The 13207-nt window shown below is 47.2% G+C and overlaps 1 protein-coding gene across 1 annotated transcript in view; it reads left to right on the top strand.

Annotated features, from left to right (window-relative positions):
* Positions 1-425: 425 nt before the first annotated feature.
* LOC123767004 (protein CEPU-1) overlaps positions 426-13207 on the top strand; it is a 419527-nt gene continuing 406745 nt past the window's right edge. Inside the window, exon 1 of the mRNA XM_069307342.1 lies at positions 426-656. Within this exon, the coding sequence (XP_069163443.1) occupies positions 426-656 (231 nt within the window). The remainder of the gene's footprint in view (positions 657-13207) is intronic.

The raw sequence follows: 13207 nt of genomic DNA, 5'->3' as shown, positions 1-13207 counted from the left end.
TCAGAAGGATGTCATATTCCTCAAGCTCAGTCCTGGTATAAGCTGGGTCACAACTCAACAAGTAGGTTAACCTTGGAAGGGATAAGCATCTGGTGAGAAGACGAACAAGCGTCATGAGCATCGTAACCGGTACACCAGGTGTACCGTGATGAACACAGCAGCCTCATTACTCGAGAACGAGCTGAACAGACAAGGTGGTCCACTTTCGCCTTCTCCTTGGCAGAGTTCTAATGAACTGACCCTCCACGAGCATGTACTGAGTCCTCCCTTCATAAACATTGTATTTCTATTATTCTTCTAATCTAGTGTTCTGTTAATCTTCAATTTTCTTCTACCGCTGTGCACACTTGATTAGAGAAGAGTAACATGGCGGGAATTTAGATTAATGCTCCACCACTTCCCACCTACTGCTATACCTGAGGAAAATGGGGTCTGATCCTGTGTTTACCCAATTAAGCTTTCGTTCTGCTAAGCCCGATTTCCTGGCCTCTCTCTCACCAGGGTGGAAGGAGCAGACGGACTGGAAGGAGGAGAGTGATCGCGGGCCCCCACGCCGAGGGCCCCACCTCCTCCCTGGCCTCCCCACCAACGTCTCCGTCACCGCCGGAAGACTGGCCACTCTACCCTGCCGCGTGGCCAATCTCAAGGGCCGAGCGGTGAGTAGTATACCTCTCATGTTTAACCTGAGTTTATCTGGTAGCCGCTGGTTTTAGTTTACGCGGTGGCCGGTATCGTTGGTTTACCTGATGGCTGCTGTCTGAAGACTCAGGGGGGGGGGGGAGGGGCAGGATTTGAGCGGCTTCTGAAAGGTTTCCCTTTTTTCTTCCTGGTGAATTTTCCCGGAGTTCTTCTAAGCGTGAACGCTTGAAAATGTGTGCCCCATTGTGTGTGTGTTTGATGAGAGGTAAGTAATATGTCGAGTGTTATGACGAGGTGATTCAATTCTTTTAGCACTAATTATATTGTATTATGTAGGTTTGTTATATATTGTATTATGTAGGTTTGTTATATATTGTATTATGTAGGTTTGTTATATATTGTATTATGTAGGTTTGTTATATATTGTATTATGTAGGTTTGTTATATACAGTGCAGCTCCCTCTTTTATATAATTCTTGCAACCAGAAGTTGTTGTTTTTTAAACAAACTTTCTTAATATATTGTCTTTAAGTTTGTCGAGGATTTTTTGACACATATAAAATGTACAGATACACATTTTATGAATTTGAATATTCTATAAAATAAATGGGACATAATTTTGGGTTTGGAATATCAATGTCCAGACTTCTGAAGCCAAATGAAGCAAAGATACCATTAAGTTCTCTGAAGGATATGTAGGAAATTACTATAGTGGCGTTAAGTTAGTACTTTACAGGAAAGAGTGGAGTAATGACCTGGTTATCTTGAAAGGTTATCTTGACATAATTTCGGGGCTTAGCGTCCCCGCGGCCCGGTCCTCAACCAGGCCTCCTTTTTGTTACACATCCCCAGGAAGCACCCTGCAGCATCTGTTTAACTTCCAGGTACCTATTTAATGCTAGGTGAACAGGTACATAAGGGTAAAAGAAACTCTGCCCATTTGTTTCCGCCTCCACCGAGGATCGAACCCTGAACTTCATGACTACGAATGCCGAGCGCTGTCCACTCAGCCGTCAGGCTCAGCTGTCAAGTTAAGTGTCTATGCAAATAAATCTAGACGCAACAAAAGAGCAGAAGCCAGCGTAACAATTTAACAATGGAACATGTCTGGGTGCTGCCAAGTCATGTCAACCCGGACAAAGAGCATTTGCATTTCATACAGGTCCTAACCCAGGCCAGGTCAGGTCAGGTGTAGAGGAGACAAGAACCCTCTCAGCTATGTTATGGCCTTGCTAACACACTCGGGACTATTATTCTACATCAAAGGACGCCCGAGGACTTCACACACTCCTGAACTGTTGTATATATGATCAAGGTAGATTAAATTCACAGAGAGAGAGAGTGAGGATTTTGGGGTGGGGGCAGAGTGCTCGTACCTCTGGGGGTAAAGATTAGGTCGCGTGAACTGTGCTGGGAAGTAAGTACTGCACTATTGGGAAGTAAGTACTGCACTATTGGGAAGTAAGTACTGCACTATTGGGAAGTAAGTACTGCACTATTGGGAAGTAAGTACTGCACTATTGGGAAGTAAGTACTGCACTATTGGGAAGTAAGTGCTGCACTATTAGTTCTTGTCATGTACGTCATCAGTTCAGCCTGCCTCAACTAGGGAACCATAGACAGGACACTCCATCTAAAGGTTTCAATAAATTAATCAAACGGTCAACCCGTTTGTGTATTCATTGTATTTATGAGAGTTGGACGGGTCGTCCCTTGACCTATTGTCAAAGTGCCTTTAATGTCAGGCATATCTTGAGGTTATCTTGAGATGATTTCGGGGCTTTAGTGTCCCCGCGGCCCGGTCCACGACCAGGCCTCCACCCCCAGGAAGCAGCCCGTGACAGCTGACTAACACCCAGGTACCTATTTTACTGCTAGGTAATAGGGGCATAGGGTGAAAGAAACTCTGCCCATTGTTTCTCGCCGGCGCCCGGGATCGAACCCGAGACCACAGGATCACAAGTCCAGCGTGCTGTCCGCTCGGCCGACCGGCATCCCTCCCTGAGTCAGACCATATCAGTACTTGAGTGAGCGTGAGGGGGCCTGATAGCTGAGTGGACAGCGCTCGGGGTTCGTAGTCCTAAGGATCCGGGTTCGATCCTCAGTGGAGGCGGAAACAAATGGGCATAGTTTCTTTCACCCCAGATGCGCCTGTTCACCTAGCAGTAAATAGGTGCCTGGGAGTTAGACAGCTGCTACGGGACTGCTTCCTAGGGATATGTAACGAAAAGGAGGCCTGGTCGAGGACCGGGCCCCGGGGACGCTAAGTCCCGAAATCATCTCAAGATAACCTTAAGATAACCTAGCGCAGCCCTCTGTTCACCGTATCCCCGTAAACACTAAATAGTTTCAGTAATATTCGAGTGAATGATTATTATACCATTTAGGGGTGTACATATACATGTCCGAAATCATCTCAAGATAACCTCAAGAAGATATCTCGCAGAGGTAATTACCATCTAACTTCCCTCGTCGCTATCCCGCGGCCCTCAGCCAGATATCTTGACACAAAACTAAACTTATTGTGGGGTTCATAACTTTCCTTACTAAGACTACTCAATAGCGTGGTCGATAGAGCTTCGCCCTCACACGTGTAGGGTCCACGTTCGAGTCTCCTAGTGTTCAAGTGAATGGAAAAGCCATGGTTGGTTTACTGGGAAAGTACTGGTTTTAATATTCAATTGATTTTGTAAAGTTTCCATTCTTGTAATTATTCCACTTCTCTACATAGTAACATTGGCGTTATTTTTATTTAATTTTTGTTAATGTTGGATATCCATTATCAATTAAGCCAGTTGTTATCAGTCAATATTACAATCTTTACAGTCATGCATGATAGCGTCATATTTTGGGAATTCCGTTAGAATCTAGACCTTTTACTCAGCCAAAGTCGTCCATTAAAATGATAATCTTGGATTGTGCTTTATTTATGGTTCCCAAGAGGTTCTCTTATGGTATGACTGCCAGTGTTGAAGCACGGTTATTGCTGCTAGTGTTGAAGCACGGTTATTGCTGCCAGTGTTGAAGCCCGGTTATTGCTGCCAGTGTTGAAGCACGGTTATTGCTGCCAGTGTTGAAGCCCGGTTATTGCTGCCAGTGTTGAAGCACGGTTATTGCTGCCAGTGTTGAAGCCCGGTTATTGCTGCCAGTGTTGAAGCCCGGTTATTGCTGCCAGTGTTGAAGCACGGTTATTGCTGCCAGTGTTGAAGCACGGTTATTGCTGCCAGTGTTGAAGCACGGTTATTGCTGCCAGTGTTGAAGCCCGGTTATTGCTGCCAGTGTTGAAGCACGGTTATTGCTGCCAGTGTTGAAGCACGGTTATTACTGCAAGTGTTGAAGCACGGTTATTGCTGCCAGTGTTGAAGCACGGTTATTGCTGCCAGTGTTGAAGCACGGTTATTGCTGCCAGTGTTGAAGCCCGGTTATTGCTGCCAGTGTTGAAGCACGGTTATTGCTGCCAGTGTTGAAGCCCGGTTATTGCTGCCAGTGTTGAAGCCCGGTTATTGCTGCCAGTGTTGAAGCATGGTTATTACTGCAAGTGTTGAAGCACGGTTATTGCTGCCAGTGTTGAAGCCCGGTTATTGCTGCCAGTGTTGAAGCACGGTTATTACTGCCAGTGTTGAAGCATGGTTATTGCTGCCAGTGTTGAAGCACGGTTATTGCTGCCAGTGTTGAAGCCCGGTTATTGCTGCCAGTGTTGAAGCACGGTTATTGCTGCCAGTGTTGAAGCATGGTTATTGCTGCCAGTGTTGAAGCACGGTTATTGCTGCCAGTGTTGAAGCACGGTTATTGCTGCCAGTGTTGAAGCATGGTTATTGCTGCCAGTGTTGAAGCACGGTTATTGCTGCCAGTGTTGAAGCACGGTTATTGCTGCCAGTGTTGAAGCACGGTTATTGCTGCCAGTGTTGAAGCATGGTTATTGCTGCCAGTGTTGAAGCACGGTTATTGCTGCCAGTGTTGAAGCACGGTTATTGCTGCCAGTGTTGAAGCACGGTTATTGCTGCCAGTGTTGAAGCCCGGTTATTGCTGCCAGTGTTGAAGCACGGTTATTGCTGCCAGTGTTGAAGCCCGGTTATTGCTGCCAGTGTTGAAGCACGGTTATTGCTGCCAGTGTTGAAGCACGGTTATTGCTGCCAGTGTTGAAGCACGGTTATTACTGCCAGTGTTGAAGCACGGTTATTGCTGCCAGTGTTGAAGCACGGTTATTACTGCCAGTGTTGAAGCACGGTTATTGCTGCCAGTGTTGAAGCACGGTTATTGCTGCCAGTGTTGAAGCCCGGTTATTGCTGCCAGTGTTGAAGCACGGTTATTGCTGCCAGTGTTGAAGCACGGTTATTGCTGCCAGTGTTGAAGCACGGTTATTGCTGCCAGTGTTGAAGCACGGTTATTGCTGCCAGTGTTGAAGCCCGGTTATTACACCAGTGTTGAAGCCCGGTTATTACTGCCAGTGTTGAAGCACGGTTATTGCTGCCAGTGTTGAAGCACGGTTATTGCTGCCAGTGTTGAAGCACGGTTATTGCTGCCAGTGTTGAAGCACGGTTATTGCTGCCAGTGTTGAAGCACGGTTATTGCTGCCAGTGTTGAAGCACGGTTATTGCTGCCAGTGTTGAAGCATGGTTATTGCTGCCAGTGTTGAAGCACGGTTATTGCTGCCAGTGTTGAAGCACGGTTATTGCTGCCAGTGTTGAAGCACGGTTATTGCTGCCAGTGTTGAAGCACGGTTATTGCTGCCAGTGTTGAAGCCCGGTTATTACTGCCAGTGTTGAAGCACGGTTATTGCTGCCAGTGTTGAAGCATGGTTATTGCTGCCAGTGTTGAAGCACGGTTATTACTGCCAGTGTTGAAGCCCGGTTATTGCTGCCAGTGTTGAAGCACGGTTATTGCTGCCAGTGTTGAAGCCCGGTTATTACTGCCAGTGTTGAAGCACGGTTATTGCTGCCAGTGTTGAAGCACGGTTATTACTGCCAGTGTTGAAGCACGGTTATTACTGCCAGTGTTGAAGCACGGTTATTGCTGCCAGTGTTGAAGCACGGTTATTGCTGCCAGTGTTGAAGCACGGTTATTGCTGCCAGTGTTGAAGCCCGGTTATTGCTGCCAGTGTTGAAGCACGGTTATTGCTGCCAGTGTTGAAGCCCGGTTATTGCTGCCAGTGTTGAAGCCCGGTTATTGCTGCCAGTGTTGAAGCCCGGTTATTGCTGCCAGTGTTGAAGCACGGTTATTGCTGCCAGTGTTGAAGCACGGTTATTGCTGCCAGTGTTGAAGCACGGTTATTGCTGCCAGTGTTGAAGCACGGTTATTGCTGCCAGTGTTGAAGTACGGTTATTGCTGCCAGTGTTGAAGCACGGTTATTACTGCCAGTGTTGAAGCACGGTTATTGCTGCCAGTGTTGAAGCACGGTTATTACTGCCAGTGTTGAAGCACGGTTATTGCTGCCAGTGTTGAAGCACGGTTATTACTGCCAGTGTTGAAGCACGGTTATTGCTGCCAGTGTTGAAGCACGGTTATTGCTGCCAGTGTTGAAGCCCGGTTATTGCTGCCAGTGTTGAAGCACGGTTATTGCTGCCAGTGTTGAAGCACGGTTATTGCTGCCAGTGTTGAAGCACGGTTATTGCTGCCAGTGTTGAAGCACGGTTATTGCTGCCAGTGTTGAAGCCCGGTTATTACTGCCAGTGTTGAAGCCCGGTTATTACTGCCAGTGTTGAAGCACGGTTATTGCTGCCAGTGTTGAAGCACGGTTATTGCTGCCAGTGTTGAAGCACGGTTATTGCTGCCAGTGTTGAAGCACGGTTATTGCTGCCAGTGTTGAAGCACGGTTATTGCTGCCAGTGTTGAAGCACGGTTATTGCTGCCAGTGTTGAAGCATGGTTATTGCTGCCAGTGTTGAAGCACGGTTATTGCTGCCAGTGTTGAAGCACGGTTATTGCTGCCAGTGTTGAAGCACGGTTATTGCTGCCAGTGTTGAAGCACGGTTATTGCTGCCAGTGTTGAAGCCCGGTTATTACTGCCAGTGTTGAAGCACGGTTATTGCTGCCAGTGTTGAAGCACGGTTATTGCTGCCAGTGTTGAAGCACGGTTATTGCTGCCAGTGTTGAAGCACGGTTATTACTGCCAGTGTTGAAGCACGGTTATTGCTGCCAGTGTTGAAGCACGGTTATTGCTGCCAATGTTGAAGCACGGTTATTGCTGCCAGTGTTGAAGCCCGGTTATTGCTGCCAGTGTTGAAGCACGGTTATTGCTGCCAGTGTTGAAGCCCGGTTATTGCTGCCAGTGTTGAAGCCCGGTTATTGCTGCCAGTGTTGAAGCCCGGTTATTGCTGCCAGTGTTGAAGCACGGTTATTGCTGCCAGTGTTGAAGCACGGTTATTGCTGCCAGTGTTGAAGCACGGTTATTGCTGCCAGTGTTGAAGCACGGTTATTGCTGCCAGTGTTGAAGCACGGTTATTGCTGCCAGTGTTGAAGCACGGTTATTACTGCCAGTGTTGAAGCACGGTTATTGCTGCCAGTGTTGAAGCACGGTTATTGCTGCCAGTGTTGAAGCACGGTTATTGCTGCCAGTGTTGAAGCACGGTTATTACTGCCAGTGTTGAAGCACGGTTATTGCTGCCAGTGTTGAAGCATGGTTATTACTGCCAGTGTTGAAGCACGGTTATTACTGCCAGTGTTGAAGCCCGGTTATTGCTGCCAGTGTTGAAGCACGGTTATTACTGCCAGTGTTGAAGCACGGTTATTGCTGCCAGTGTTGAAGCCCGGTTATTGCTGCCAGTGTTGAAGCCCGGTTATTGCTGCCAGTGTTGAAGCATGGTTATTGCTGCCAGTGTTGAAGCACGGTTATTGCTGCCAGTGTTGAAGCACGATTATTGCTGCCAGTGTTGAAGCCCGGTTATTGCTGCCAGTGTTGAAGCACGGTTATTGCTGCCAGTGTTGAAGCCCGGTTATTGCTGCCAATGTTGAAGCCCGGTTATTGCTGCCAGTGTTGAAGCACGGTTATTGCTGCCAGTGTTGAAGCCCGGTTATTGCTGCCAGTGTTGAAGCACGGTTATTGCTGCCAGTGTTGAAGCACGGTTATTGCTGCCACTGTTGAAGCACGGTTATTGCTGCCAGTGTTGAAGCACGGTTAATGCTGCCAGTGTTGAAGCACGGTTATTGCTGCCTGTGTTGAAGCACGGTTATTGCTGCCAGTGTTGAAGCACGGTTATTGCTGCCAGTGTTGAAGCACGGTTATTGCTGCCAGTGTTGAAGCATGGTTATTGCTGCCAGTGTTGAAGCACGGTTATTACTGCAAGTGTTGAAGCACGGTTATTGCTGCCAGTGTTGAAGCACGGTTATTACTGCAAGTGTTGAAGCACGGTTATTACTGCCAGTGTTGAAGCACGGTTATTACTGCCAGTGTTGAAACACGGTTATTGCTGCCTGTGTTGAAGCACGGTTATTGCTGCCAGTGTTGAAGCACGGTTATTGCTGCCAGTGTTGAAGCACGGTTATTGCTGCCAGTGTTGAAGCACGGTTATTGCTGCCTGTGTTGAAGCACGGTTATTGCTGCCAGTGTTGAAGCACGGTTATTGCTGCCAGTGTTGAAGCACGGTTATTGCTGCCAGTGCTGAAGCACGGTTATTGCTGCAAGTGTTGAAGCACGGTTATTGCTGCCAGTGTTGAAGCACGGTTATTGCTGCCAGTGTTGAAGCACGGTTATTGCTGTGCTGCCAGTGTTGAAGCACGGTTATTGCTGCCAGTGTTGAAGCACGGTTATTGCTGCCAGTGTTGAAGCACGGTTATTGCTGCCAGTGTTGAAGCCCGGTTATTGCTGCCAGTGTTGAAGCACGGTTATTGCTGCCAGTGTTGAAGCACGGTTATTGCTGCCAGTGTTGAAGCACGGTTATTGCTGCCAGTGTTGAAGCCCGGTTATTGCTGCCAGTGTTGAAGCACGGTTATTGCTGCCAGTGTTGAAGCCCGGTTATTGCTGCCAGTGTTGAAGCCCGGTTATTGCTGCCAGTGTTGAAGCCCGGTTATTGCTGCCAGTGTTGAAGCACGGTTATTGCTGCCAGTGTTGAAGCACGGTTATTGCTGCCAGTGTTGAAGCACGGTTATTGCTGCCAGTGTTGAAGCACGGTTATTGCTGCCAGTGTTGAAGCCCGGTTATTGCTGCCAGTGTTGAAGCCCGGTTATTGCTGCCAGTGTTGAAGCATGGTTATTGCTGCCAGTGTTGAAGCCCGGTTATTGCTGCCAGTGTTGAAGCACGGTTATTACTAAATACACCAGCTATAATATTGGGAGTTTCTCTTAATACATCAGTCTCTGTACTTTGAACATCATAAAAACATTTCCCCTTGAACCAACTTAATTATCAGTACTAAAATAGATTAAATACAAACCCTCTTTCCTCTTCTTGATAAAACGCGTCTGGAGAACAGCCCATGCAGGAGGGAGCGGACATGGTAATTTAACGTAACAACTAGTCTCGCTGGAGCTCCAAGACGCTGCTCAATTTTCCCTCTAGACGTAGTGTTTCTCTTTAGACGTAGTGTTTCTCTTTAGACGTAGTGTTTCTCTTTAGACGTAGTGTTTCTCTTTAGACGTAGTGTTTCTCTTTAGACGTAGTGTTTCCCTCTAGACGTAGTGTTTCTCTTTAGACGTAGTGTTTCTCTCTAGACGTAGTGTTTCTCTTTAGACGTAGTGTTTCTCTTTAGACGTAGTGTTTCTCTTTAGACGTAGTGTTTCTCTTTAGACGTAGTGTTTCTCTTTAGACGTAGTGTTTCCCTCTAGACGTAGTGTTTCTCTTTAGACGTAGTGTTTCTCTTTAGACGTAGTGTTTCCCTCTAGACGTAGTGTTTCTCTTTAGACGTAGTGTTTCCCTCTAGACGTAGTGTTTCCCTCTAGACGTAGTGTTTCTCTTTAGACGTTGTGTTTCTCTTTAGACGTAGTGTTTCTCTTTAGACGTAGTGTTTCTCTTTAGACGTAGTGTTTCTCTTTAGACGTAGTGTTTCCCTTTAGACGTAGTGTTTCCCTTTAGACGTAGTGTGTTCCTTTAGACGTAGTGTTTCCCTCTAGACGTAGTGTTTCTCTTTAGACATAGTGTTTCCCTTTAGACGTAGTGTTTCCCTCTAGACGTAGTGTTTCTCTTTAGACGTAGTGTTTCTCTTTAGACGTAGTGTTTCCCTCTAGACGTAGTGTTTCTCTTTAGACGTAGTGTTTCTCTTTAGACGTAGTGTTTCTCTTTAGACGTAGTGTTTCCCTTTAGACGTAGTGTTTCCCTTTAGACGTAGTGTTTCCCTCTAGACGTAGTGTTTCTCTTTAGACGTAGTGTTTCCCCTTAGACGTAGTGTTTCCCTTTAGACGTAGTGTTTCCCCTTAGACGTAGTGTTTCCCTTTAGACGTAGTGTGTCCCTTTAGACGTAGTGTTTCCCTTTAGACGTAGTGTGTCCCTTTAGACGTAGTGTTTCCCTCTAGACGTAGTGTTTCTCTTTAGACGTACTGTTTCCCTTTAGACGTAGTGTTTCTCTTTAGACGTAGTGTTTCTCTTTAGACGTAGTGTTTCCCTCTAGAGGTAGTGTGTTCCTCTAGAGGTAGTGTGTCCCTCTAGAGGTAGTGTGTCCCTTTAGACGTAGTGTTTCCCTTTAGACGTAGTGTTTCTCTTTAGACGTAGTATTTCTCTTTAGACATTGTGTTTCCCTGTAGACGTAGTGTTTCCCTTTAGACGTAATGTTTCCCTTTAGACGTAGTGTTTCCCTTTAGACGTAGTGTTTCCCTTTAGACGTAGTGTTTCTCTTTAGACGTAGTGTTTCCCTCTAGACGTAGTGTTTCTCTTTAGACGTAGTGTTTCCCTTTAGACGTAGTATTTCCTTCTAGACGTAGTGTTTCTCTTTAGACGTAGTGTTTCCCTTTAGACGTAATGTTTCCCTTTAGACGTAGTGTTTCCCTTTAGACGTAGTGTTTCCCTTTAGACGTAATGTTCCCCTTTAGACGTAGTGTTTCCCTTTAGACGTAGTGTTTCCCTCTAGATATAGACGTCATCTAGTTCATTCCTGGCCAGTTATGTTAGAACAGGGTTACCGGTGAGAACGTCGAGCAACACGACTGGGTAAATATTAATTAAATCTTAACTAACAAATTGCCATAATTTCCCCTGATATAACTGCTATATATATATATATATATATATATATATATATATATATATATATATATATATATATATAGGTTACGATTATTATTATGAGTGCCTTTTGACAGGTGTGATTGAAAAGACAGAAGAATTAATATCAATTATCATGTACAAGTGACATAACAAGTAACATTATGTCCAGGTTATCTTGAGGTTATCTTGAGATGATTTCGGGGCTTTTAATTTCCCCGCGGCCCGGTCCTCGACCAGGCCTCCACACCCAGGAAGCAGCCCGTGACAGCTGACTAACACCCAGGTACCTATTTTTACTGCTAGGTAACAGGGGCATAGGGTGAAAGAAACTCTGCTCATTGTTTCTCGCCGGCGCCTGGGATCGAACCCATGACCACAGAATCACAAGTCCAGCGTGCTGTCCGCTCGGCCGACCGGCTCCCAGGCCATAACACCTTTGCAGATAAGCTGTATTTTATTTTATTTACTTTTATGTAGTCGTAATATTGTAGTGAATGTCTACCAATCAATAATTTCGATTGATAGACCATATATATAATTTACTAAGCCCCCAGAATGTGTTGGGAACGATTTGTTGGAATATAAATCATACAATCCACTGTAGGCATCATACAGTCCGCTATCGAAATAAATAAGTTAACGTAAGAAATAAATTACTATATAGATTAATATAAATTAATAAATATATATTAATTAATCATACGAGTCAGTTTTCCCCCCACACCTGTACCCGTCGCCATGAGATTGGTATAAGGCTTGTTAAGCAGGCTTGAGTAGTTCGAGGACTATAGGTGATTACAGACTACACTCTCATAACTACTCGATTGCATGGTTCATTCTCTTTTTAAAGGCTGTCTATTGGTAGTTTTGGTAAAACTTATATATTTTCTGAAGGTTGTTTCATTTAAATTTGCTCTTAGATTGAACTTAGTCTTGAATCCCTTGATATTTTTTTATTGCTGTTTGTCTCTCTGTCCTCATATATTTTATTTCAGTCATGGTTCCTTAGTTCACAGTTTTCTGTAAATAAATTATTTATTTTTTTTTGGTTGGTGTCTTAACCTACATCAAGGTTCCACCTGCGCTGCCGTTGAGTGAGGACGTGTCGCTTGTCCGCTCCGGCAGTTTGTGGTCGTTGCCGTTTTCGCCGGCAGGGGGTGTGGGGGTGTTTACCCTCCCTGCTGTTCCTGGTGGTGGAGACGTGGCGTGTTTTGCGATGGGCGGCCCTATTCCCACTGTCGTGCGGTTAAACTCCATCGGATTGGAGTTTACTGGCCGTGCTGGTTACCCGCTGGTGGACGTGGTGTTGAGTGACATGCTTCGTGTCCCGGTTGGGGACGTATATGGCATTGAGCTGGTAACTGCTCACCGTGTTGTTATCAAGTTTGTGGGTGAGGCGGTGTACCGTGCTTTCTTACGGAGGTACGAGGGACGTACTTTGCAGTTACAGGACGGCACTGGGTCTGTGACCATTTCAGACCGTAGTGGTGCTGTGACGTATGTCAGTGTTCATGGCGCCCCCATGGAGTTTCCTGAGACTCTCCTCCGGCGTTTCTTCCAGAGGTACGGCTCCGTCGTCAGTGTGCGGATGAACTCCCTGTCGTCTGGCACGTATTCGGGTGTGAAGACTCACATACGGACCCTCGGGATGCGACTGAGGTCGGACATACCGTGCTCTGTCCGGCTGTTAGGGTACTACGTGCGTGTGTTTTATGCCCGGCAACCCCGTACTTGCTTCCGGTGTGGCTTGTTGGGGCATCAGGCTGCCGGGTGTACTGCTGATCCGGTCGCTCCTGTGAACTTGTTCCGTGAGGAGGATTTCCCGCCGCTCCCTCTGGAGGAGGACTCCGGGGGTGAGGAGGTGAGCGTCCCGTTCGCTGCTGCAGCTTCCCCGGCGGCGCCTGCCGTTCCTCCGGTTGTTGCCGTCCCTCCTCCGGTTCTTGAGGTACCGTCGGTTGGTCTGCCAGTTCCTGTCGCTGTTCCAGCTGCTCCCGTGGGCCTTCCTGGAGCTCCCTGTGTGACGTCGCTGTCTTCTCCCTCGTCTTCTGATGCTGCGCCTGGCCCTGTGTCCGTGACTCGGGTCCCGGATGTGCTTGGTGCTGGGGTGGCTGCGGAGCCTCCTGCTGTGTGTGGCCCGGTTCCCCCTGTGGTTGAGGCTGCTGCCGTCCTGGCGTCGGTTCCTTCGGCTCGTGGTACCCGTGTTTCTGGGTCACTTACCGGCTCTGACGATATCCGGCCGGTGCCCAAACGTTCCCGGCGTTCGTCTTCTTCCTGGGCCGACGTTGGTGACTTCAGTGACTGTGGGGCTTCGGATGTTGACAGTGTGGATACGGATGCGTTGATGTCTCCGCGGTTCGTGGTGGCGGAGGTCCATGTGCCTACCGGTGCTGGTGCCTGTGTCTCGGACATGCCTTCGGTTCTTTCTCCGCCGGGGGAC

This window comes from Procambarus clarkii, chromosome 60 (genome assembly GCF_040958095.1).
Source record: "Procambarus clarkii isolate CNS0578487 chromosome 60, FALCON_Pclarkii_2.0, whole genome shotgun sequence".
Taxonomy (NCBI): domain Eukaryota; kingdom Metazoa; phylum Arthropoda; class Malacostraca; order Decapoda; family Cambaridae; genus Procambarus; species Procambarus clarkii.
The sequence above is the reverse complement of the archived record's forward strand: the minus strand, read 5'-3'. Positions and strand labels throughout refer to the sequence as shown.